We start from the raw sequence: 23949 nt of genomic DNA on the forward strand, positions 1-23949 counted from the left end.
ACATCGATTCTTTTATCTCAGTGAAGCAGGCCTCCAAATTTCCACAGTTTAGTGTGGCAGATTCTTCCATCGAAAGATATAGTTAGGGTGTCATCTGCGTAGCAATGGGAACTGATATACTTGCGAATAATATCACCTAATGGAAGCATTCGAGGCAGCACGGCGGAACAGTGGTTAGCGCGTGTGCGGCACAGTTCTGAGGTCATGAGACCGAACCTCCTGTGTGGAGTTTGCATGTTCTCCCCGTGTTTGCGTGGGTTTCCTCCGGGCACTCCGGTTTCCTCCCACATTCCAAAAACATGCATGTCAGGTGAATTGGCCAGTTCAATTGTCCCTAGGTGTGGAAGAGCGAGTGAGTTGTCAGTCCCTGTGCGATTGGCTGGCAACCAGTTCAGGGTGTCCCCTGCCCACTGCCTGAAGATAGCTGGGATGGGCTCCAGCACCCTTGCGACCCTACTGAGGAAAAGCGGTGCAGATAATGGATGGATAGACGGAAGCATGTAAATGCTGAGAAGAAGGGGGCCCAATTACAGAACCCTGCGGAACACCACAGGTAACACTAAAGGGCTCAGATGTAATGTGACCATATTTAACACAGTGCGTCCTATCTGAGAGGTATATCTTAAAATCGTGTTTAAACATTACAAGTGCATTAATATCAGAGGAAATTTACGAATGCAGCGTTACTGTAAGACAATTGTAGTCAACTGTAATATTATTGGGCTATCCCAGGACCCATAGCATGGTCCCGCTCACCCATTCTTGAGCCAATGGCAGGCCTGAACCGCGCTACCGCACATGCTGCATAACGGCAAACCGGTAATCTTTAGCCTCTCCAAGCTATCTCTTCTCGTAACATAGCCTTCGAGCTTCGAAACTCCGCCAGTATTTTAGTCAGCATGTAACACGCTATTGTGTACTAGCAGTTTGTGCTGCCTACCGAAGACCCAGGTTCTTTTCACTCGACCCTCTTTTCTGTCAAGCAGGGTAGAAGAGAAAGAAAAGTCACGCTTACCGGCTAGCAAGGAAAAGACTAGCTACAAACCGGAGTCGGACAAAAGCCTTCCTTCCCTTTACCAGGGATGAGATAGTCCTGTCAACATGGACCAATTCAATTTGGAACGTTTTCGTTTTGAAAAGGGGTCTACGCGTACAGTGAATTCTGAGTCTGAGAAGGAGAACTCGCCAGGTGAGAATGGGCATTGTTTGGGCTAGCTTTACTTACAGATCTTGGCCAGATGTGCGCTATCATGAAGCATTCGTGCGATCTGAAAAATACTTAACACACGTAGTGGGAATGTGTGACTTCAGAATCCGTAGGTCATTCAGTTTTGGTTGCTATATCTGTGACATGATAATATTATGAAATCGTGTTGGAAATGAGATTTTTGGAGTGAATTGTGCAACCATACCTGTCAACCTCCACGGATCCATGCCCTTACAAAATGTATTTTCCCTTACAAAATAATATTGCACCACACGTGTTTATTTATGTAGTTTAACATGTTATATTGTACATGTGTTTCATTGTATCATAAATATTGTTTGTTAACATTTTGTTGCGAAATATTGAGTTGCTCGACATGAATGAGGTTTATTATAAAAAAGTTCAAAAATTAAGTAGCTTGGACGTTCATTGTAGAAGGAAAAAATACATGCAAATGTAATTAAGTAGAATAATACATTTTCCTATTCAAATTATACATTCATTTTCTGCATTAAATTATTGTTGATAATAAACTGATTAAAGGGATAACCACAAAACTTTCTTTTTTCATTTTCTCCTTTTATACTTCCTTTTTTCTTAACTTCTTTATACAACAATAATGATTCATAAAATAATGTATCAAAGCGAGTGAGCCGTTTGAGAGCCGGCTCTCTTTAATAAGTTGAGCCGAAAAAGCCGGTTCTCTAAAGAGAGACGGACTTCCTTTCACTACATAACTACCACATGAAATCTGAGGCGGCAGACTGATGCGCACAGTAGCATCAAACGGCTCGCTTCATTTGAAACCAAAAAAACGATGCCGAGATGGAGGCTACCGCGGCAAACTCGTTTGACTTGATTGATTTGCCGTTTCGTCATAGTCGGTGTATACCGGATGGTACCCATAATTGACAAATTTGCTTTTTTCCGTACAGATTTTCTTGTACGTCGTACACGTCTTAAAATGCATAATAAACGTACTTTGTACGGCAAAAATGTACAGGTTGACAGATATGTATGTAGTACTTTGCAACAAATTATGACCAATGTACATGCCATATACACTACTTCGTTAAATTCGGAGAGCAGACGATTTGAAGTTTTGGAAATGTACTCCAGACTATAACGACGTTACTCCAATTAGACCTTGCTAGTGAACATTTATCTCAATGTGTCCCACCAGATCAAATGAAATCCACCTCTCCCCATTCACCAAAGTCCTATGACAAGGGGGTCGTTTTTGATACAGATGAAGAAGAACCCCTTAGAAAAGTGTCCTATACAAGGATATCCAGGTACAAGACAAACTGCTTGTTTTTCCTGCTGTAACTTTAAGTTTCGTTCTCCGTATTTTGCACAAAGGGACCCTTCAGTCAAACCATCTACTCATGTAATCAGTGATAGTGAAGAAGATGATGAAAAGCAAAAACAGTACAAACTTGCGGAGATGTTCCCTCACCTGTCAAGACAAAAGCTCTCTGAGGTGAGTCATGACATATTTGAAGCTATTGCTGTTTCACTCTACGGGTGGTTTGATTTCAAATCTCAAACTGGAACTCTGTGGCCTTTTTTTCAGTAGTTATTACAGTCTGTTTAAAACAATCTGTGACAGTCCTATGAGTGTTGTTAATGTTTAATGAAATTAAACACAGTGTCTTGGCTGAAGACTGACATAGGCGGCAATCATTATTGGCTGTTTTGACGTTTGCCCACAACTTAAAGAATTAAACCCATCACAGCAACTGCTCAAAATGGCACGTACTATAGCACATATGCTCAAGCAGTTAGAAGGCTGTAGGTGTCATGATCAATTTTTATGTTTGAACAAACAGAATGTCTCAAAGTAAGGTTCATTCACAGGTTGTTGGGAGCACGAGCACACTGGATGGGGCAGTGGCCACTTGTGTGCTGATTTCCGACGATGAAGGCATGTCAAGTTGAACATCAATTCAAGTTTTTCCCCCCCCCTTGTTTACAGTAATCTTTAAAATAGCTTATTCAAATCTGTAATTTTATCTTTTTCATATGCAGATCATGTCAATAAGACGGCGCAGGATGTCAACAGCCTGCTGGAGAGCGGACAGACATTGCCCTGTCAAAATAATAATTTATCTGAGGTGAGATGAGAAACTCAACCGTTATGAGGACAGGGCTTGTATTTTTCAAATCAACTCCTGGTAATTGTTGGATTTTACAATAATGCCTTTTGCTTGCGCTTACTGTACAGCCCAATGAGTACGACAGGTTTCTTAAGGTATTGAGGTTTGCATGATATGCAAAAACAGGCACAGAACTGTAAGCAAATCAGATGTAGCAGTTTTGAGGTTAATCTCCCAAAATAAGCCATTGACTTCATGACATGATGCATGGCACAAGGCCACCTTTACATCTGAACAATAAACGTATATTAAAGTCGCCCTGGGCAATATGACAAACATTGTTATCACGATCAATAATCATCAGATCTTTTTTCTTTCACATTTTACATCTTAATATCTTCCCTGAGTGAAAAATGACAAAATCAGATGCTGCTTAAACTTTAATGTCAGACAAAGACTCATCGTGTCAAACTATTACAAAGCATTTCACAAATATGAAGAACATTAAACAAATTTAAAAGTTAACAAAATGAAGTAATCAAAACACAGAACATTGCACGTAGTCCAATGTAGAGCTGCAATCCCTGAAAATTAAGTAACCGTAAATGCACTCATTTTAATGTACACTCAGCAACATGTCAAACCCTTTTGTGCAGTCTTAAGGTGTCTGGCAATGTTAACAAAATAGAAAAAAGAAAATGTTCGGTTTCAAAAATGGTATAAATAAACAAAACGGGAACTGTTTTAAAGGTTATGGGGCAAAAATAATGAAATTGTCCACAGTTTTAGGCTTTAATGCTGCTCTGTGACTGGTCATGATGTTTCTATCTAAACTAAATGCTTTTTCAAAGAGGGGGAGCTGCTTGCATGGATACACGTATAGCACCTTGCTTGCTAGCCGTTTGTTGCTGCTTGGGCTCAACATTCACTGACCCAGTGCTTTGGGACTAAATTGTTTTCCTTTTAGCGTGTTTCAGCGGGCAATAATGTTTTGAATGGTAGGATAAGTTTGTTCTCTTGCCTGTCTTTATCGGGACACATAGTATGCAGTGCACGTTGTTGCTCTGTTTTTATATCATACTCTTAAGTAGCTGAAATAGACCCAAACTACTGGAGATGTGGGGCCTTTGCCGTCTATGACACTTTCAGTATGATTTGAGTGGGTATCTGGATGCTATCCTTTCAATCTTTATTGTTAATTTTGATTATGTTGTACTCCTTATGCGTTTAATCCGTGTGAGCCGCTCTACCGCTATTCTTGTGTAATGATTGGCTGGTCCCCGTCACTTTCTTTGTCACCTGAATCTTGGTCTGGAATTTGCGTTTTCATTGCATTAGCACCCCAACTTTTCACCACTGTTCTGGTGGTGTAGTTTAATTTTCAAATATCAAACATTTTAATAATTTATGTTTACTGAAATTAAATGACAATAATTATTGTTGTCGGTTTATCACCCAGGCCTAATCTCAAGACAAAAGTAATGGGTGACATTGGCTCATTTGCCAACATTCACCCTTGAGTGGAATACAAGCTTTTACCTGAGGCTGTAAGAGCATTTGGACTTTCAGGCTGTCATTGCTAAAATTACAAACCCTTTAAAAAAAGCCACTGTGTGATTATTTTTACAGCTTTTTTGTGTTGACAGACTGTTGGAAGATTTCAAGATGGAGCTGATGAAGACTATCTGCTCATTTCTGACAATAATGGTATTAATAGATCTCTTCTTACAATCAAATTATTACTGTAAAATCTTAACTCAGCTTTAACATAATGGTGTTGCCATCCAAGCTTGTGGCACAAATTCTGCCTCAGATGTGATTCGGTATTTCAAAAGTTGATTTCCAAATACTTGCGTATTTTGTGATATTAGTATCCGTAAAATAACAGCCAACCAACAAATGTTAGGGCTTCTTTTATTATTATTTGTTTTTTCACTTACAGACTATGCTAGTAAGAGAAAGCAGGAGGAAAGTGAAAGCTCACTGGAGGGCGGCGATACTCGACCAAACAAACGACAGAAGCATTCTGTGGTGAGATATTATGATAACTGACTTTTTATTAGAAGGCTGAAACAAAAAATGTACACTTTTATACATAGAATTAGAAATACTTCATTGTCATTAATAATAACATAGTAAACAATATTTACAATGTTCATAGGGTAATGTATGATTAAAAAATGGCGTCTTTTACAGTTCAATGATTTGATTTGGTAAAATGATATGACAGTTTGATTCAGTATTATAGGCATTTAGCTTTTGTCATGTAAGATGTAAAAGCTGTGAAAATAATTTCAACAAAACAATTGATCCATAAAAACATTTTAATGTGCCCCTGGTTGAATATAATTTAGATTTAGCTTGAACATTTTAAGATCTAACCTTTCCATTCACTTTTACTGTTAAAATCTAATTCTGATCATGTATTTTGTTTTTTTCCCTTTATAGTCTCCGCTGCCTGAAGACAATGCTGAAGAATGTAACAGTGATGGACAGGGTGGTGACGATGAACCAACTTTAGAGAAGCAGGAGGAAATAGTCAGAAAATTGCAAAGGAAGTTTCCAAATCAGAAAAAAGAGGTGAAAAAACATTGTTAATGCTTTCAGGTTAAACTGCCGTCTTTCCAGAATATTAGTCCAATTCGTGCAGATTTTGTAGTACTTTTTTCTGGTACAGGGCAATTTTTACCGTGCACTTTTTGGTTGCAATATTACTATCATAAAACTGTTCACCTTACAGGCTTTTATTTTTATGTAAATTAACAATCTATTGCATTTCTATTTTCATCTTAAACAAATCCAACTTTTATTATCATGCTGTAAAAAAAAAAAAAAGTTCCATCATTCCATTTGATGAAGCGCTTGTCGCCATGAGCAAGGCGGCTTTATTGGTACAGTGCTTTTCAAACACAAGGTAATGTAATGTCAATCAAATGTGAAATGAAATGATCTGCATTTATATAGCGCTTTTCAAGTCAAGACTTCCCAAAGCGCTTTACATTGTGCTTCACATTTCCCAATAGCGGCCGTGCAGCCATGTAAGGCGCTAACCTGTATTAGGGGTTCAATGTCTTACCCAAAGACACTTCGACGCTCTACCTCCTGAGCCACTGCCGCCCCAAATATTGTTCTGTCACTTTAAATAGAGTAATATCGCTGACTCGTAATTTTTAGCTCTGCATCATTTTCCTATGAGGAAAAACGTTTTTCCATTCTTGTTTTCTTTTGTTCTTATGGAATTTTTACAGCATAAATATTCACACACCGACAGATTTGACAATTTTAGCTTTTCAGAGTTTAATCAACTAGTTTTAGGTTCTTTTTCTCAACATTTCTAAAGTACAGGAAGTGATCAATTAGCCTTTCAATATAAATGGCATGAGATCCCAAAAACGGTGTGTGTTTTTTGTGTGTGTGATTTCTAGGAGCTGCGTTCGGTGCTACAGGAACACGATTGGGATGACGGAGCAGCCCGACATACTTTACTGATGTTTTCTGACCCAGGTCCCGACACAATTCTTCTCATACATCTTTTTAAAAATATATACATTATTAATGTATATTTTGTGCTCTTCTCACAGATGACATTCTAGTCTATTCTCCTGAAAGCATTCCACAGAAATCCCACCATGCCAATAGTGAAGATCAAAATACTGAGCAAAGCAGTTATCCTCTTCCTGGATATCCTGACAAGAATTCTGACCTATTACAAGGAAGTGATACTGAGAACAGTTCGAGCGCTACAGTGGACAGTGACGACTATTCAGCTGAAGACGAAAGCCAACATGTTAACTCCAACCTTTCTTGTTGGATTACAAAAGATGTTATCTTGTCAGGACAGAGTAGTAGGACTTCATTACAGAAACCGTCATCCTCGTTTACTCCCGTCCAGATGTTTCCCAGCGGGACAAGTCTGGCAAAGCAGCGAGCAGAGGAGCGTAAACATCAAGCCCGTGCCAATAAAGAGCATCTGAGCTCCGGCTCTGACTCTGATGATGAAGACGATGACGGGGAAAGCAGTGGCCTAGATGATTGCATTGATACACTTTCAAATTCGGGAGGCGTGAGAGAAGAGATCTTCAAGTTTTTTGAGGAAGGAACACTCGATGAACTAGGACTCATCTCTGGCTGTTCAGTTAAAAAAGCCAAAGTGATTATAGAGCTCCGACCATTTAAAAACTGGTTCAATCTGGTAAGATGTTTTGTGTTTAAATTGCATGCATCATGCCTAAAATGTCTAGTCCTGGGATCAGCGACAGGCAGCTCTGGAGCTGCATGCGTTTTTTTAGTGCTTCCTGGCGCTCTTTTTGAATTGTTAATCGAAAATGATACGGTTTCTGTAGGAGGAAAAACATGACACAAACATTCATAACATTTTCCCAAAATATGGGTATATACATATACAGTATGTGCTGCCATCCTTAAAAGGTTTTTTTAAAGCTTTTATTATTTGTGGCTCCAACCCTTTTTGGGGGTGGGGTTAATGTCCATTATGGCTCTTTCATCCCGTGGTAGTTAATAACAGTATTCTAGAAGAACCTGGAAAACTTCATTTATGATAATATTGTGGAATTTACTGTTTAAAATTCACATTTTATCCATTCAGATCGAAATATGTAAGTGATTGTTTTTTGCCTTTATTGATAAATATCGCAAACCTCAACATGTAAGGTATACTGTTTCACTCTTAGCTCAAGATGTCCATGAACATTTTTATTTGTTTTACTGTAATTTACTAAACTCAACAAAAATTGTTTTATTTTCTTGTTTTGATTGTTTTTGTTTTAATGAGCCTGAAAGTGTTGTGATTAAGTTTTAAATTAACTACTGAAATGAATACTTTTCTGAAATTTGTTTGAATAGCATCTGCATAATTTAAGGTAGATCACCAGTAGCAACTTGAAATGAAAACCGTATAGCCTTCAGTCAACCGGCACAAGCTATTCAATGATAAAAGAGGGGGATGAATGCTTATGCAGCAGTTTTTGCAGATGCACTTTGGGCTGCAACTAACGGTAATTTTTATAGTCTTTAAATTGATCAATTAATATTTGAATTAATTGATGAATCAGATTTTTTTTTAAACACATTTTGATTTTCCCTTACATTCAAATGTTGAAGTGTTGGAAGAACAGAAAAATTGTGAAAAAAAACAAGTCGTGTTTATTTGCATAACCGTTAATCACAAGGAGTCTCAAAGGGCTGCACAGACCACAGATTATTGCAAACTACAGACTATTGTTGCATCATCTCCTGATCTTAAACCTACATAAGGGCAAGCAAAAACTCAAGAAACCTCACCATGAGGAAAATGAAGAAACCTTGAGAAGGGACTGGACCGCACATGAGGCAATCCCCCTTCCAGGATGACCTGGCTGCAATGGATGTAGTAGCATTATCAAACAATGTTATATGTTACCAACAAACCCTTAAAATCACATCTTAAGCTAAAATCGGGGTAATGTGATCGAACTTTCTTGTTTTAGTTAAAAGCGTCAAGAGTATTCTGTAATATAAAATAATCAAAGTGTTTGTCAAATAACTTAACTAAAACCAAAAATGCATCTGTATGTATGCTTTACACCTGCAAGTATGTTACTTTTTTCCTACAACCTCATCCAAAGATCACATTACATTTAGACTTGAGATACAGAACAAAAAAGAAGAAGCAGCTATAAATTAAATTTATGTGCAGCAAAAGTTTTATCCCTAAAAAAATCTCAAAAACATAAATTCACTTCACAAAATGTTATCAAGTCATATATTTGTATAGCCCTTTATCACAAGGAGTCTCAAAGGGCTGCACGGACCACAGATTATTCTAGGTTTGTTGGTCCAATCCGAATGTTAATTGACATTTCTGGCTCGAAATTTAGATCTGTTTGGACTCTGGCTTAACATTTTACCTTTTAATTTTAAAGTGATGGACAAAACCATATCCCGCTTGCTCGCTTCGGAGTTCTCTAACATTTTGCTATTGTAACACAACCGTATTATTTCTTTGAGCAGCTCTAACAATTGTTAGCGAGATTTTGTCAATGAAAATGTTTTTTGTTCAATATCAGAATATAATAAACATTTCCAATATGGAAATGATATATGCTCAAGAATCTTGATATAATCATATCATTATTAATATTAACTTTATATATTTCATTAATTTGTTTATATATTTTCTCTTTCTGCAGCCCTTTTTGTTCCCTTAAAAATTGTTATCTTTGTAGTGTTTGGCTGTTTCATGCCTATTTTATTTGCATTGATGCAATGTTCAACAAAAACTAATTTTAAATGCTTTCTGACGTATTAAAGTGGTACTACAACCCTAGAACTTCTCAACGAGATCCAATGCACTTATTTGCATTGATTTAACCTGCTCAGTGGTTTATAAATCAGGCAACATGATCGATGAGTTACCAACTATTTTAATAAGCTATTTAATCGTTTAATAGTTGTTGTAGCCCAAGATGCACCCCACACTTGTTTATGAGTAGCATGTTACTTGTTCTCGCAATCCATTTATCTGTCTTGTATTTATAATTTTGTGTAACACACTTTTAATAAGGTATTTCACTGTTCGAAATCTTTTATTCCTCTTCCAATTTCAAGACCAGCCAACTGAACAACAACAAATCCCTATCAGAGAACCTGCTGTTCGGCTGCAGAGCTGTTCTAAAGGAACGCAGGGTTGTACGGGGACTCATGTCTAAATGTGAGACCATTTCCTCTAAGATGGTTCAGCAGGTCACACAAGTGAAGGGAGATGGCGTGGGCTCAATGCCACAGCCCAAACTTCTCAATAGCAAGTGAGTAGCATTTAAATTTGGTGCACTAAAAGTTAGATTTTTTAGGGGGTTGGAGGCTGATTATTGTTGTTCCCGACGTGAATTTTATTTATCTTTCAGGTTCGAGTTAAAACCTTACCAGGTTATTGGTCTGAAATGGTTGCTGCTGCTGCATGAGCACGAACTGAGCGGTATCCTTGCTGATGAGATGGTAAGACAATTCAATTTTATACATTGGATTTATAGCATATTGAAAATAGTTCATTTTTAAAACTGATGAGTACCTCCTGGGGTTTTCACGAACTTGTCTAATGCTAGGTACCCAAAGATGCAATTAGGCAATTTCTGTCACAATTTCGTCTGTTTCAAATAAAGGACATTAACTTATTTACTGCGTCTACATTTATAGCTGCCAATAGAGTTTAATGATATAAATGCCAATGACACTTGGAGCTGTCAAAAGCAGTACTTAGTTTAGTGCCTAATTAGTTTCGAATTGTGTTCTAAATTATTCAACCTCCACAGTGGGCGTTTTTAGAAGTTTGACATTTATTTTTCCATCTTATTTTTAATCACATTCAATTATGGCACGTCAAATTGACAAATTAAAATAAAATGACGCAAATATTTTTGACAATGTTCCAATTAATGGCCTTTGTTTGATTACCTCATTGACAAAAAATTAAAATGTTAGAAAGATAGATACTTTATTCATCCCCGTATGGAAATTCACACTTCCAGCAGTCTCTTTGGTTTATTAACAGATTAACAGGATGCCTTCGGGGTGCTTTGTTGTAGTTTAGCCATGGCGGAGTGGATGACATCATACGCTAGTCCAAAAGTTCGACATACCCAAAAGTTCGATGTCCCAGGAATACACCACCTCGTGTTAGCGAGTCCACCTCCTCTCCGCTTCCCGCAGGCTTTTGTGTCTCTGTCTAACAGCGCTGAAGCTGGATGGCTCCGGGTAGCTACACATTAGTGTCCGGGATGTTAGACGTGAGCCACGTTTCCGTAAAACACAGCAAACTGCACTCCCTGTGCACTTTGATGTTCTTCACCAGCACAGTCAGTTTGTCGGTCTTATTTGGTAGAGAGTTCACATTTACCATGATTACGGATGGTACCGAAGACTTATAACGCCGCTAGCTGCTTAGCTAGCTCCGGCTCTCTATTCACGATAGGGCCCCCTCATCACGCCGCCACGAGAATTCTTCAGGGCAAGGTGTTGATTCCTCGAATAAACGCATTTTTGTGCGTTAAAACCCATAACGATAGGATAGAAAGTAGTCCAAAGTGTATTTGTGAAACGGGACAAAAACACAGAAGATAGAAGCAGACACTTAAAACAATAAATCACAAAAAATAACGCGGAGCTGCTGGAAAGCCTGCCGCTTGCGGCGGTGCTGCTTTGATCTTTTTGTTAGTTCAGTTACAAAGGTTTTCACAAAGTTTTGTCAAACAGCTGAGGAAACACCTGTAAATATAAACAGAACCCTAATAAGCAGTATTTTTTTCAGATTTGGAAGGATTGTAACACATGGCCTTTTTTGTCTGTTAAGACCTCTGATCAGCCTTGAATTAGATGTTGCACCATGCAAACCATGTCAATAAACTAGAGGTATCTGCTCATAACAATTTGCTTTAGATACCTGCAGATCATTGCACAAAACTTGTGTCAAGCTATTTTTATTGAAAGGATGTTATTGTTGCAATAGGATCTTACTGTATATTAAGTACTAACGTTTTACATGCCTATGAGGTTCAGTAATTTTGTCAACGAAGAAATCACAGAAAAGCCCTATAATTTTGTTGTAATTTAAGCTGTATTCCTCTATTTAGTGTCATTTTTAATGGGATTATTAGAAGGATAAAAAAATTGATGTCAAACTTGTTAAAACACGCATCTACTGAGGGGGGGTTGAATTATTCGGCACTCAACTGTTTGCATTGTAAGATTGTCACATAGTCTAAACGTCCACTCTGAGTTGTGTAAAGCATAAGGTTGTCCTACCAATGGGAAAAATTGCACTCAATATTTCTAACAAAAATGTTTTTATAGATGGTGTTTATAATTTTAAGCCATTTAGAATGTTTCATCATCTCATAGTGACACTTGTTGTTTTTTTCTGCCTGCTTAATATCAGGGTTTGGGAAAAACCATCCAGGCGATTGCCCTTTTGGCCCATTTATTTGAAATTGGAGTAGAGGGTCCACATCTCATCATTGTTCCTGCCTCAACACTCGGTAAAATAAATATCACTCTGAAAAATTATTTGCTTTATTATGGCAAAGTTTTACATCTGTGTTGATTTTATTTTGTTCATCAAGGTTGCACTAAGTGCAAAATCGGTCTAGAGCAGGGGTCTCAAACATGATGCCCGCAGGCACCAGGGTGCTCCCTAAGGATAGTTGAGGTGCTTGCGGACCAGAAAATAGCTCACAAGTGCTAGGTCATTGTGATTTTATAATAAGATAAACATATTTTTTTATTAGTTAACTGAGTCTATTTAAGATTATTTTTTTAAACATAAACCTGGCAGAAACATAGTAACAGCATAGTAATAACATGATAAGTTGTTATTTTAGAAATCCAAATAAATCAATTCCCAGTTAATGGGCTTCATGGTCAAAACAATCTCTTCAAGTATTGAAGATTAGTTTTAAGCAACTAAGAGAGTAAAATGAGAATTTATTCGTGTAATAGAGATTTGATTTATTCATCTTTTTATTTTTTTGTTTTTTTACAGGAAATACAACAAACTAAATTCCAATTTATTGGTTTTATATAGTAAATGAGCAAAAAGTGTGCAGTTTTTTGCTATTTAGCAAGCTATCTAACTAGCTTTTTACATTTTTGAGTGCTATTTAGCTAATATTATTTTTTTGTTGTTAGTTATTAAGCTAGATTTTGGCCTCCTTTCTAGCTAGCTATCTAGCTTTGGTTTTAGCTTTTTATCTGGCTATTTAAATGGCCTTTATACTCTTTTAGCTAGCTAGCTAGATTCATTTTAGTTTTTCACCCTTTCACCTTTCTTGCCAACTATAAAGCTACCTTTTTAGCTATTAAGCAAGCTTGGTTGCTATTTTAGAAATGCATACTAAACTAGATGCCCTTTGCCCGGATTAGAAACAAAATGTAGCTCTCCTCTTGAAAAAGCTCAGACCACTGGTCTAGATATTATTTAATGTTTACACATAAAGCTGAAATTTTCCGTTGTGTTGTTTTACAGATAACTGGGTCAGAGAGCTTCAAATGTGGTGTCCCAGTCTTAAAGTTTTAGTTTATGCTGGTAAGATAGTTGAAACTTTCATTTGTGAATCATTTTCATTGACAATTGTTTTATACTCCTTTGTGAAGTGTTAAGAATCTTTTAGGATCTTCCGTTGATGTTTTCTGAATGTATGCTTTATCCCACCTCTGTTTTGTGTACAGGATCTGTGGAAGATCGGCAGTTCCTTAAGTACGACATCCTCAATGAAGTCATTGAATTTAACGTCCTTGTCACCACGTGAGTGTGTTGATTCACTGAGACTTATATTCATACACGCTTCACTCCCCATTTCTGTTTCCCCCTTTTAAAGGTACAACCTTGCCATTGGGAACAACAATGACCGCAGTCTCTTCCGTAAGATACGTCTTGTGTACGCTATCTTCGACGAGGGTCACATGCTGAAGAGTATGAACTCTTTGCGCTATCGCCACCTCATGTCGATTAATGTGAGTACTTGGGCTAAATTTAACTTTCTGCAAGCACAAAACATTTTCCTCAAGCTTAATTTTGTTTAAACAGTCCAATTGGTTCCTATTGCTACAGAGCTGAACAGGGCATGTACTGTCGCACCATCTAGTTTATCTCTAGGCCACAGCTCTTGCCTCTTTTTAATATGTATGGCGGTCTTTAATAAGTCATAAGTATTTATGTTTACATGTTCAAAAAACAATTCCCCTCACATTTAGAGGCACACATGTTTTATTGTCAGAGCCTTAGGTTTTTGAAAAACCTTTTGTGGTCCTTTCAGGCAAAACATCGCCTGCTTCTCACTGGTACTCCATTGCAAAACAACCTCCTGGAGCTGATCTCACTCCTCAACTTCATCATGCCGTCCATGTTCTCCAGTTCCACAACTCGAATGTCAAAGATGTTCTCGATGGTAATTCCATTTTGATAAACCAAAATAAAAAATATAATCATTGCAACTAACCGTATATACTGTAAAATATCCTGTGATCTGAAAGTAGCAATTTATACTTCTTCTGGTTTTGGTTTTGTAGAAGTCCCAAGAAGAGCAGAGTCAATTTGAGAGAGAGCGCATTTCTCAGGCCAAACGAATCATGAAACCTTTCATCCTTCGGCGGGTTAAGAATGAGGTAATTAGCTTTTTTTTTAGATGTTTGATCGTAGTTCTTCCAATGATCTCAAGTAGAAATGTATCATCCATCCGTATATTTTGACAATTCTCCGGGAGGAAATTGTTTCTTTTCATTACTTTAAAACAGTTGTGCAAGCAGTATAAGCCTGACACATCAAGACAGGATCATTTTAAAAGTTTATTAAAGAAAGCAATTGGAGAATGTTTTGATGGACGGTAGGCGAATGAAGCTGCTGAAATGCGCACTTCAGTACCAAAGATATATTATTCATATAATTCTATCATAAAGAGCATGCTTATCAACCCATCAGTTGAAATCCAAATCACAAAATTAAAAAAAATTGTCATCCCTGTTGTCACAGTAGAATATGCGCTGCTTCCTCTTTCCACCTCTATGTCACTTACCTCAGAAGTCATTTACTCTTCTCGCCAAGAGCTTACAGGTTTAACAAACTTTCTTCCTGTTTTTCGGTCAAATATTTCACTATTTACATCTTGTAATCTGCAGAATCAGATTTTCTTTTTCTTTGCCATTTTGTTGTGTATATTTTGGAGCTGCATTTTAAAGCAAACAATTGATTTTAATGACTGGGTGAAGTAAACCCAAAGCTGTGTACCTCAGCCGATGCACGCACTTAGGTGCCGAAACGCATACTTCGGGTTTACTTCGGCGCCAAAGTTAAGCTTCTGGTTTACTTTAGGCTCAGCCCCTCAAATCAAGTTAATCGGGGCCAGTTTGGGCTTATATACCTGCAGGCCTGGTAAGTTTGGGCAGGATTTTTGTTCCACTGATCTTACGTCTAATGTTAATCCTTGACTCATATCTGTTGGAGTCTGTTTTCACTGCTAGATATCACTAACTACACACCACACTTTTTAGGATCAAAATGGAGAGAATTGACTTGGAGTTGTCAGTATTAAATATATATTTGTGCCATTCTCAGGTCCTTCAACAATTGCCTGATAAAGAAGAGAAGATAGAGTTTTGCCCCATGAGTGAAAAGCAGAAAGTTCTATACCAGGCACTCGTCCAAAAATTAAAGGAGTCCACCACTGAAAAGAGTACGCTTTGCATGCATGCACGCACGCACGCACATGGACGCACACACAGATTTATTTTTCTATACTTGTTCAGACATTCCATTGACATGCATTTCCTTGCCCCTTTAGCTTACCTTTAACCATCAAATGCGATTGCATAACCTTTAATCCCATTCATAGGTTTAAATTAGACTAACTCATATGTCAGGTAATTTAAAAAAAAACAAAAAAAAACGTCGTCTGGCCACATTAGGACCATCCAGATTATCTGAAAAGATTATGAAAATCCTGAAAATGGTCCTAAGAAGGTCACAAACATGAGTATATGTGTGTGTTAATGCTTGGGTTCCCAGAAGAGTAAAAATTTAATTTGCAAAATTATTGCAAAAGTTGTATAGGAAAAAAACAAAGAACTTTAGCTGTTAGAACATTTTCTAAAACAAAATATAACTTAATACAACATGAATCTATTAATATTTTAAAGGGTGTTGTGCACGAATGGTCTTAATTAATACTCCCTTCTAATATAGTTGTATATTGTTAGCTATTAATGTAGAAACTTTAAAGGAGCTGTTTTGAAACTAGTTTTACCCGTGGCCGCCATCTCCTGGCTTGTGTCATCACTACAGCTCTATCAAGCTCCTTATGTTGCCAATGCAATTATGTGCGTTTCTAAGACACTCTCAAATAAACTCTTCTTTTATCATTTTTCTTTGAGTTGTCAATTGGACTGTACTTTAAATGGGCCTTTTCTTACCTTCACCAGTTTCATTCTCCAATAACAAATAGAAACACAAAATAACACCCAGGGACAGGCATGAAGTTACTCTATATTCCTCCCAGCCCACTACTTCCTACCTAATGTGTTCTGCTCCGAACAGTTTTGCTAAAAGTAAGATAAAAGCAGGTAGGCGTGGTGGTAATACAATTATAAGGGATCTTTGAAATCAGCTGTACATCGTTAAAACATACTTATTAGATAAAATATTCCACTTTCAACATTTTGAAGACACTTCAAACGATGCACCTCACCTTTAAAAGTTTAAGTTGTTGTTCATGAAGAAAAAAAAGTGTTATTTTGAATTAATATTCACCACTCATAAAGAAACGTAATAATCTGAACTTGAACAGTTCTGGCGATTGGCTAAAATAACATTTTGGAATTAAATTCCTATCAGCCTTTATTTTCTAAATGTTGATGTGTAGTGAGACTTTTTTCTTGTACTGTACTGCAGAACGTGAACTGTGTAATGTAATGATGCAGTTAAGAAAGATGGCAAACCACCCTCTACTTCATCGACAGTACTACACTGCAGAGAAGCTGAAAGCCATGAGCAAACTCATGCTAAAGGTACCTTAACAGCACTTTGAGTGGCAATTTATTGCTTGAAAAGTGCTTTACAAATAAATGTGATTTGATTTACTGCACATCTGCTAAGTAAGCCTGTTTTGGCTGACTGGGACTGGGCAAGTAATCAAATAGTTGTTTTGGGTTTGCCAAGCTGTTTTAAGTGGCTTATTTTTATTTTTTTAGACATTGCCTTACTGTGTTTATCATAATGATTGGGGTTTTGTTATTTTAAGTTACAAGTGTGAATGAGATTTCTTTTCGTCCCCTGGTTGTTCCATTCTATATCCGAGATGTTCCGTTGAGGTTTTTTTATTCCAATAAAACAAATTTAAGAAAGAAAAAAAAGACAGAATATATTCCAGGCTTGTAACAAATGCGTTGTCCTTTGAGAAAAATGCATCGAAAAACTGCACATATTTTTATAAGACATAGGCGTGTTTTGACAAGAAGAAATCTTCAGTAAAGTGGAATTTTCCAAATCAAGTCAGTTTTACAGCATACCTTTGTTAGGACTGCGTATCTTGCATGTTATATGATATAACTAAGGCTGTTTCCCACAACATTATATCAAAACATAAAATGAACTTTAGAATCTCTGAATTAATGGAACATTGAAACGTCAAGTAAATGGCTTCATTCAAATACATGGCTAATAAGATGCATCAATTGCCACAAAATGATTATCATGATAAAATAATAATGATGTGACTATAAGAATAAGAATTTTTGTTTTAAAAATAATAACTGGAAAATTCAGACAATTTTAAATACCGTAAAATTCTGACTGTAGAACACACCTGAAAAGCTGTACCCAGTACATTTTTAAAGGAAAAAATATTTTGTTCATACATAGGCCGCATGTGCCTACATTGAAACATGAGGTATTTAAAAAGAAAGACTGTACACATAAAGCGTTTCAATTATATACGGTATCCTAACCCCTTGATGTTCTGAGGCTTTTGATAAACAAATAAGTGTCTGTACGATCTCATCTCATTAGCTGCACCGCTTATCCTCAGTAGGGTCGCGGGGGTGCTGGAGCCCATCCCAACAATCATCGGGCAGTGGGAAGGGGACACCCTGAACTGGTTGCCAGCCAATCGCAGGGCACACGGGGACAGACAATTGTTAGCAGTTATTAAGTACGGCATGCCGGATATCATTGGACAGTTTAAACTCTTGGGATTAAAGATATGAGGACCATTTCAAAATGTACTCATCAGAAAAAACTTCACGATCAGTCTGAAACAAGACACCCGAAAACTATATAGCCGGGTTAATTCACCAGTACGTCGTCCCCTGGCCGTCTTCAACTTCTATGAATGTCCCCAAAAATGTCTTCGTTACATCAAGGACAATCCATAGAATCCAACCGTGCAAAATATTTACTTCAAAACACATGAAAATGCTTACGGATGAATAGGAATCTGTCTTAAACATCGACTTTTTGTTGGACTTTTTGTAATCCATTCGTTTGGCCACCTTGTTTCCTTTTACAAATGGACAGACTCATAAAATTATCCCCAATGTGGTAGCAAGCCGATTGACACCTTTTCCATGATGAGGGTTCTGTTCATGCTAGTTTTATTCGTGCACAAAGCGCGAAGTACATTAAACTCTCGTCTTCCTCTACACATATATTCCACCTGTCTCACTCTTACCTTTACTACTAGGGCGCCCCTGGCGGCTGTCAGGAAAAAATGCATAAAGTAGCCGCGTCATTGCATAAGCCGCTGGGTTGAAAGCTTGGGACAAAAGTTGCAGCTTATAGTCTGAATTTAACGGTATATATGCAGTGAAATACTCCTAAATTCTAACACAAGATTGTTGATGTAGGTACAATTTGAACTGAGATTAAGCCCGGGGGAAATAACATGTTTTTTGTTTTTTTTTTGTTTTTTTTTTCAAAACTATTGCTGTCGACCAAACAAAAAAAAATCAACAGTTTTTATTCCTTTGTCAGGAGCCGACACATTGCGATGCAAATGCATCTTTAATACAGGAGGACATGGAAGTTATGTCTGATTTTGAGCTACATCGTTTGTGTAAGCAGTATGGGTCCATTAGCTCCTTCCAGCTAGACAACAATCTGCTCCTCGACTCCGGGAAGTTCCATTGGCTCACAGAGAAACTGGCGTCACTCAAAGAAAAGGTTCGATGCAGTCAATTCCAGAAAGATTTTATTTATTTATTTAATTCCAAACTCCATATAATTCCAACCGTTTAATGTTACATTATATTGTTGCTGTATTGCAAAGGCTGTGTTCTTCCTTTCTGTGACATATTATGCTAATCTGCCAATAAAGCCGACTCACTGAATTTTGGGGTGTTCCAAAATTTACTGAAAATCTGAACACAATCACTTATAAGTCACTCTCGAATTTTTATCCGGGGGGAACTTCTAGACGTGATACAACGGACTATATGCACAGGCCACTTCGCATTTACTCAGGTGTGGCAAGTCTAAAGCATCCCTGTTAAAATTCACCTAAAATCCCAATCAAAGACGTACTCAAAGTAAATTAAATGTTGTTCTTGAACTTTTGGAGAATATGGATGGTTTTGGTCTCTTGAAAGGTAACGCACTGAACTTTTGTGCCAAACTGAAAATGTAACTACAAGTGCTACTAACATTGATTAATGAGTTTGAACACACAGAAATAGAAAGTTCTTATTTTTTGACTAAAAATTGTTTTCTATAATGGCTAAGAATGCACTGAAATGAAAAGGTGCGGCCAAAAACTGGAAACGTGTAACCGTTGGCAATGAAATGAAAATTCTAAAAGAGGTACAACATAAATGGTAAATACCTAACTGGCATATTGCTAATTCTAATATAAAGTGTATAATCCTATGAAACAACAAAAAATGAGTTTGGTTGCTTTAAAAAATCCACTCGGATAAACATAAAATACAGTAAAACTGTTGAGAGACCTAAAGTCCATATAACTCAAGCACAGGTGTATTTTACTTTGAGTCAAGAAGCCGGTTATAATGACAGCTAAATAACTTGTAGTTTTTGCACTGCTCAATCTGAATAATAAAAAAACAGATAGGCACAGTGCAAAAAGGCTTTTTGAACTCAGTTGGCCATTGTTAACACATACTTACTGGAGAAAATATTTGACTTCTGACTTCTAAGGACACCTTTGAACGATGCAGCCCACCTTAAATAATACATGAAGTTGACGCTCATACCTAAATTTTACATGGAATATGTCATTAGCCCTTGTACATAGTCCATTGTCATTTCTCGACCAATCTACGGTAATTCTTCCAGTCTTTTGTGTTTGACACGTGTACTTATCTGTTTTTTAGATCAGATTTTTTTGTCTCCTTATACAGGGAGACAGAGTTGTTCTATTTAGTCAGTTCACCATGATGCTGGACATCGTAGAAGTCCTGATGAAACACCTCGAGCATCGTTATGTTAGACTGGACGGCTCCACACCAATAGCAGACCGGTCAGCTAAAGATACATTTGATGAAATTTGTGAAGAAGGTGTTGAATAAATATTGGCTCCTCTCGTCCTTCCTTGCAGAATTGGGCTCATTGACCGGTTCAACAATGACACTGATGTGTTTTTGTTCCTTCTTTCAACCCGCGCCGGAGGTCTTGGCATTAACCTCACGTCTGCTAACGTGGTCATCTTGCATGACATCGACTGGAACCCGTACAACGACAAGCAGGCAGAGGACCGCTGTCACCGTTTGGGGCAGACAAAGTACGTGCCCAACAGTCTGTAGCATATTAGGCAGGTCAATAAATTGTTTAATAAATAATGGATTAACAAATTCATTTGAAGAGGAGGACTTATAACTGAATCAAGTTTGTCTTGCCTTTTGGGAGCACCACAACGGTTTTAGGATTATTTTATCTGGAAAATGGCTAAAAAAAACTCATGATCAAGCTCATTATCTTAAGCGGTCATGTCGAAGATACTAATCATATTGCCCATGCAATGCGAAAACTTTTATTTTGTATTTTTGTTATTCATTTCAAAGCAGTATGACGATTAAGGCAAAAATAAAAAAAATAAAAATTAAGGTCACACTTGAGTTTGTATAATTTGGTGAGTGAGTTGGTTCAGGTGTATAACTGCATTCTCTAAAATAAACCAGCTAACACATTCTATTGTTTTGGCATGTCTTCTACAATTGCATAGTGGAGTTCGGAATGTTGGAGTGAATTTAATGACACCCTTTTCCTGGTTTGTGTTTTAGGACAGTTCAAGTCATTAAGTTGATCAGTAAAGATAGCATTGAAGACAGCATATTGCGGCTGGGGCTGAAGAAACTTAAATTGGAGCAAGACATGACAACTGCTGAGCAAAGTAAGTTCTCATACACTTACGCACACAGACTGCACACTTTAGGTTTTATATAAGACAAGGGTGCACAAACATTTATTAATTTTATGTGTATAGATATTTATCAAATTGTATGCAAAAAAATTAGAGGTAGACAGACCTAGTGCATTTTGAGGTATCAATACATTTCCTAAAATGTTGTGCTTCTGAAAAGGGACATAGTATATTAATTTGCTTTAATTATAAGTGTTTCAAAATAGGACTGCACGATTAACCGAAATCTAATCGGTATCGCGATGTGACATGATGCGATTGTGTAATCGTAAAACACTGCGTTTTTTTGAGGATTTATAGTTTGTTATTTGATTGAAAGGAGTGTTTTGCCAACCCGAAAATCGCTATACAATAGAGCAAATGCGCTGGCGTTCTAATTTTCTCTTTTTTTCGGTCCTCTCACTGGCGATTTGGGTTTTTAGTTTGATAACACGATTTTGGATTCGCTGCCCCAGCTTCTGCGTCTACTGTGTAGGGGTTGGGGGCTATGTGGTGCTAGAGTTGCCATTATACGAATTATCCCAATGTGCTGCTGCTTTGGCCTCTCCTTGTTTTTTTTCAGTCAATTGGTTGATTGCATGATAAACCTGTTTTATTTTTTTTTTCGCTCCTGTCCTGCTATGTACCCTGGCTCCTACGCGCCATAGCTGAATGGTGCACCCACATGGCGTTATCTCTAAATCTATAGGGTTTTTTTTTTACCCACAGGCATAACCAGTCCGTTATTGGGGGTGCTTAAGCACCCCTAGACTAAATACAAGCACCCCCAGAATATATAGCATTTTAAAAACTATTTTCCCTAATAAAGGAGTGGATAGGCTTAGATATAATGAAAAACACCTAATAGAAAAAAAAAACAATGAAACAAAAAAAAATCTGAAATACTCTACTGCTTTAAAATAGTTCAGTCCATTTGATTCCTCGCACTACTCTAGAGCTAGGGTCTGTGCGAAACTGGGCCAAATCAGGCTCTCTGCTGGGGTCTCACAAAATTCTATAAGAAACGCTGCTCCCTATGATTAAGTTCTCACAAGAAAGGAGCACAGAAAATGCTCTTTCTTTTAAAATATAGAATCGCATCGAAATTTCAATATTGTTATGTAAAATCGCAATTAGGTTATCCAAATTTGTGCAGCCCTACTTCAAAAGTAATTTAATACATTGGTTTATTACAAGACAAAAAACTAATTGTATAAAAATTGGATAGGTCTATATTATTTTTCATTATTTTTTATGTGTTACTGATGTTTTTGGATCTCAGAATATTGGCAGATACAATGAAAATCAAATACTGTAAATTCCGGACTACAAGCTGCTTATTTATTTTTTTTTTCTGTTTTTAAATATTGCCCCTTATTTTTATTCTTCCTGGTTTTGAGTGTCAAGCGTGATCATTTCGGCGCTTGTTTGCCAAATTCCTCAAGTGTGCACGGCAGTGAGGAAAACAGCGAGCTGCTCTTTTCCACAACGCACATTTTCACCAACATATCAAGTGAATTAAAAATGCAGTAGAGGTTATCAGTCTAAATCGCTACACTTTTCGTACCAACTGCTTCCATGTCTGGTCGCTTATGTTTACTTTAGTCCTCTGGGTACGATGACAATTAAATGCGATGTGGTCTATTACAGCGGAAACATTAATGACACAAAAACACAGAAAGAAACGTCTGTTTTGCAATCTAGCACTATTCTCCTCAGAACCGTTGCTATTTAGAAATATAGGGCTCACATTTAACGCGACACAACCCTCATTGTTTTTTTTTTTCGGCACAGTAGTAATTATGTGCTTGTCTTTGTAAATACGATCTTGAATGGTCACATGATGCAAAAACACGTGCTGTAAACAACTCTAAGCAGAAGTGAAAATGACACAGTTGAAAACAGTTCCTTTTTTTGTTCTGCAGCCAAAGGCACCAACGCCAAATTCCCCATGTGGGTAGTGCTTGGTGTGCGCCAGGCTTAAAATGTAAGAAATGGACGTGAATGAGTTTGTTTTTATGTTATTTTAAGCCTGTAGCCTGACTTAAATTTGAGCATGTCCTCTGTAGTCCGAAATTTACAGTAAATATATATATTTTTTTTTTTTTTTTTCCAATTTTATCCAAATGCTGCCAAAGACTGAAAAACCTCCCCCACCCCTGATAGAAGGTACCAATGTTTCTGTTTTTATTTCAGGTGATGAAGGGAACATACCTGAAGACATTGCAACATTGCTAAAAGAATCACTAGGATTTTGACATTCGACCACATAGAACTCCATAGTTAAGATGGAAATTTCAGTTAATTGGTGGATCCTGGGCAGTATTTTGTTTTTTAGTTTCCTTGGTGTTTTTCACCTAAGCTTAACTAATTTATTACTGTCATCCTTCAATCAAACATTATTCCGGTGCTCACAAGGTCAGGTTGTTTTACCGAATAAGCACATAAACTTAAGCAAGCTTTAGTGTTTTTATATACGTAAACTTCCTTCTTGCACACATTGTGATTCCACCCTCTCCTCGGTTATTAACCTATTTATTATAATAGAAAGTAATTTGGAGTATTGTTTGCAAAAACAAAGGAATTTGATGTAATTCGATTGCAACTTTGTTAGGATTTGAATAAAACCCTAAAAAAAATCCCACAATAATATTAAACAATACAGCCTTGTTAACTTCCAATGCTGTATTTCAGTTAAAAGTAAAAAAGCAGCACTGATTGATGTTAAATTAAGCATAAAATGACATTTTTC

The 23949-nt window shown here is 37.1% G+C and overlaps 1 protein-coding gene across 2 annotated transcripts; it reads left to right on the forward strand.

Annotated features, from left to right (window-relative positions):
• Positions 1-756: 756 nt before the first annotated feature.
• smarcad1a (SNF2 related chromatin remodeling ATPase with DExD box 1a) lies at positions 757-23807 on the forward strand. 2 transcript variants are annotated; one of them, XM_088336093.1, is made up of 26 exons: positions 757-819; positions 987-1189; positions 2391-2502; positions 2570-2690; positions 3068-3134; positions 3239-3324; positions 4953-5013; positions 5249-5337; positions 5755-5886; positions 6732-6810; positions 6888-7498; positions 9913-10109; positions 10209-10299; positions 12236-12335; positions 13322-13381; positions 13525-13600; positions 13674-13809; positions 14112-14243; positions 14365-14460; positions 15407-15524; positions 16739-16854; positions 18818-19006; positions 20200-20318; positions 20397-20579; positions 21079-21188; positions 23394-23807. In XM_088336093.1, the coding sequence occupies exons 2-26, from the start codon at positions 1102-1104 to the stop codon at positions 23453-23455; spliced, it is 3231 nt and encodes a 1076-aa protein (XP_088192219.1). In that variant the 5' UTR covers positions 757-819; positions 987-1101; the 3' UTR covers positions 23456-23807. The 2 variants fall into 2 exon arrangements, with proteins under 2 accessions (XP_088192219.1, XP_088192220.1); XM_088336094.1 differs by lacking the exon at positions 2391-2502 and having other exon boundaries at positions 774-1189.
• The last annotated feature ends 142 nt before the right edge of the window (positions 23808-23949 follow it).

This window comes from Urocampus carinirostris, chromosome 5 (genome assembly GCF_059441175.1).
Source record: "Urocampus carinirostris isolate Australia breed hairy pipefish chromosome 5, RoL_Ucar_1.0, whole genome shotgun sequence".
Taxonomy (NCBI): Eukaryota; Metazoa; Chordata; class Actinopteri; order Syngnathiformes; family Syngnathidae; genus Urocampus; species Urocampus carinirostris.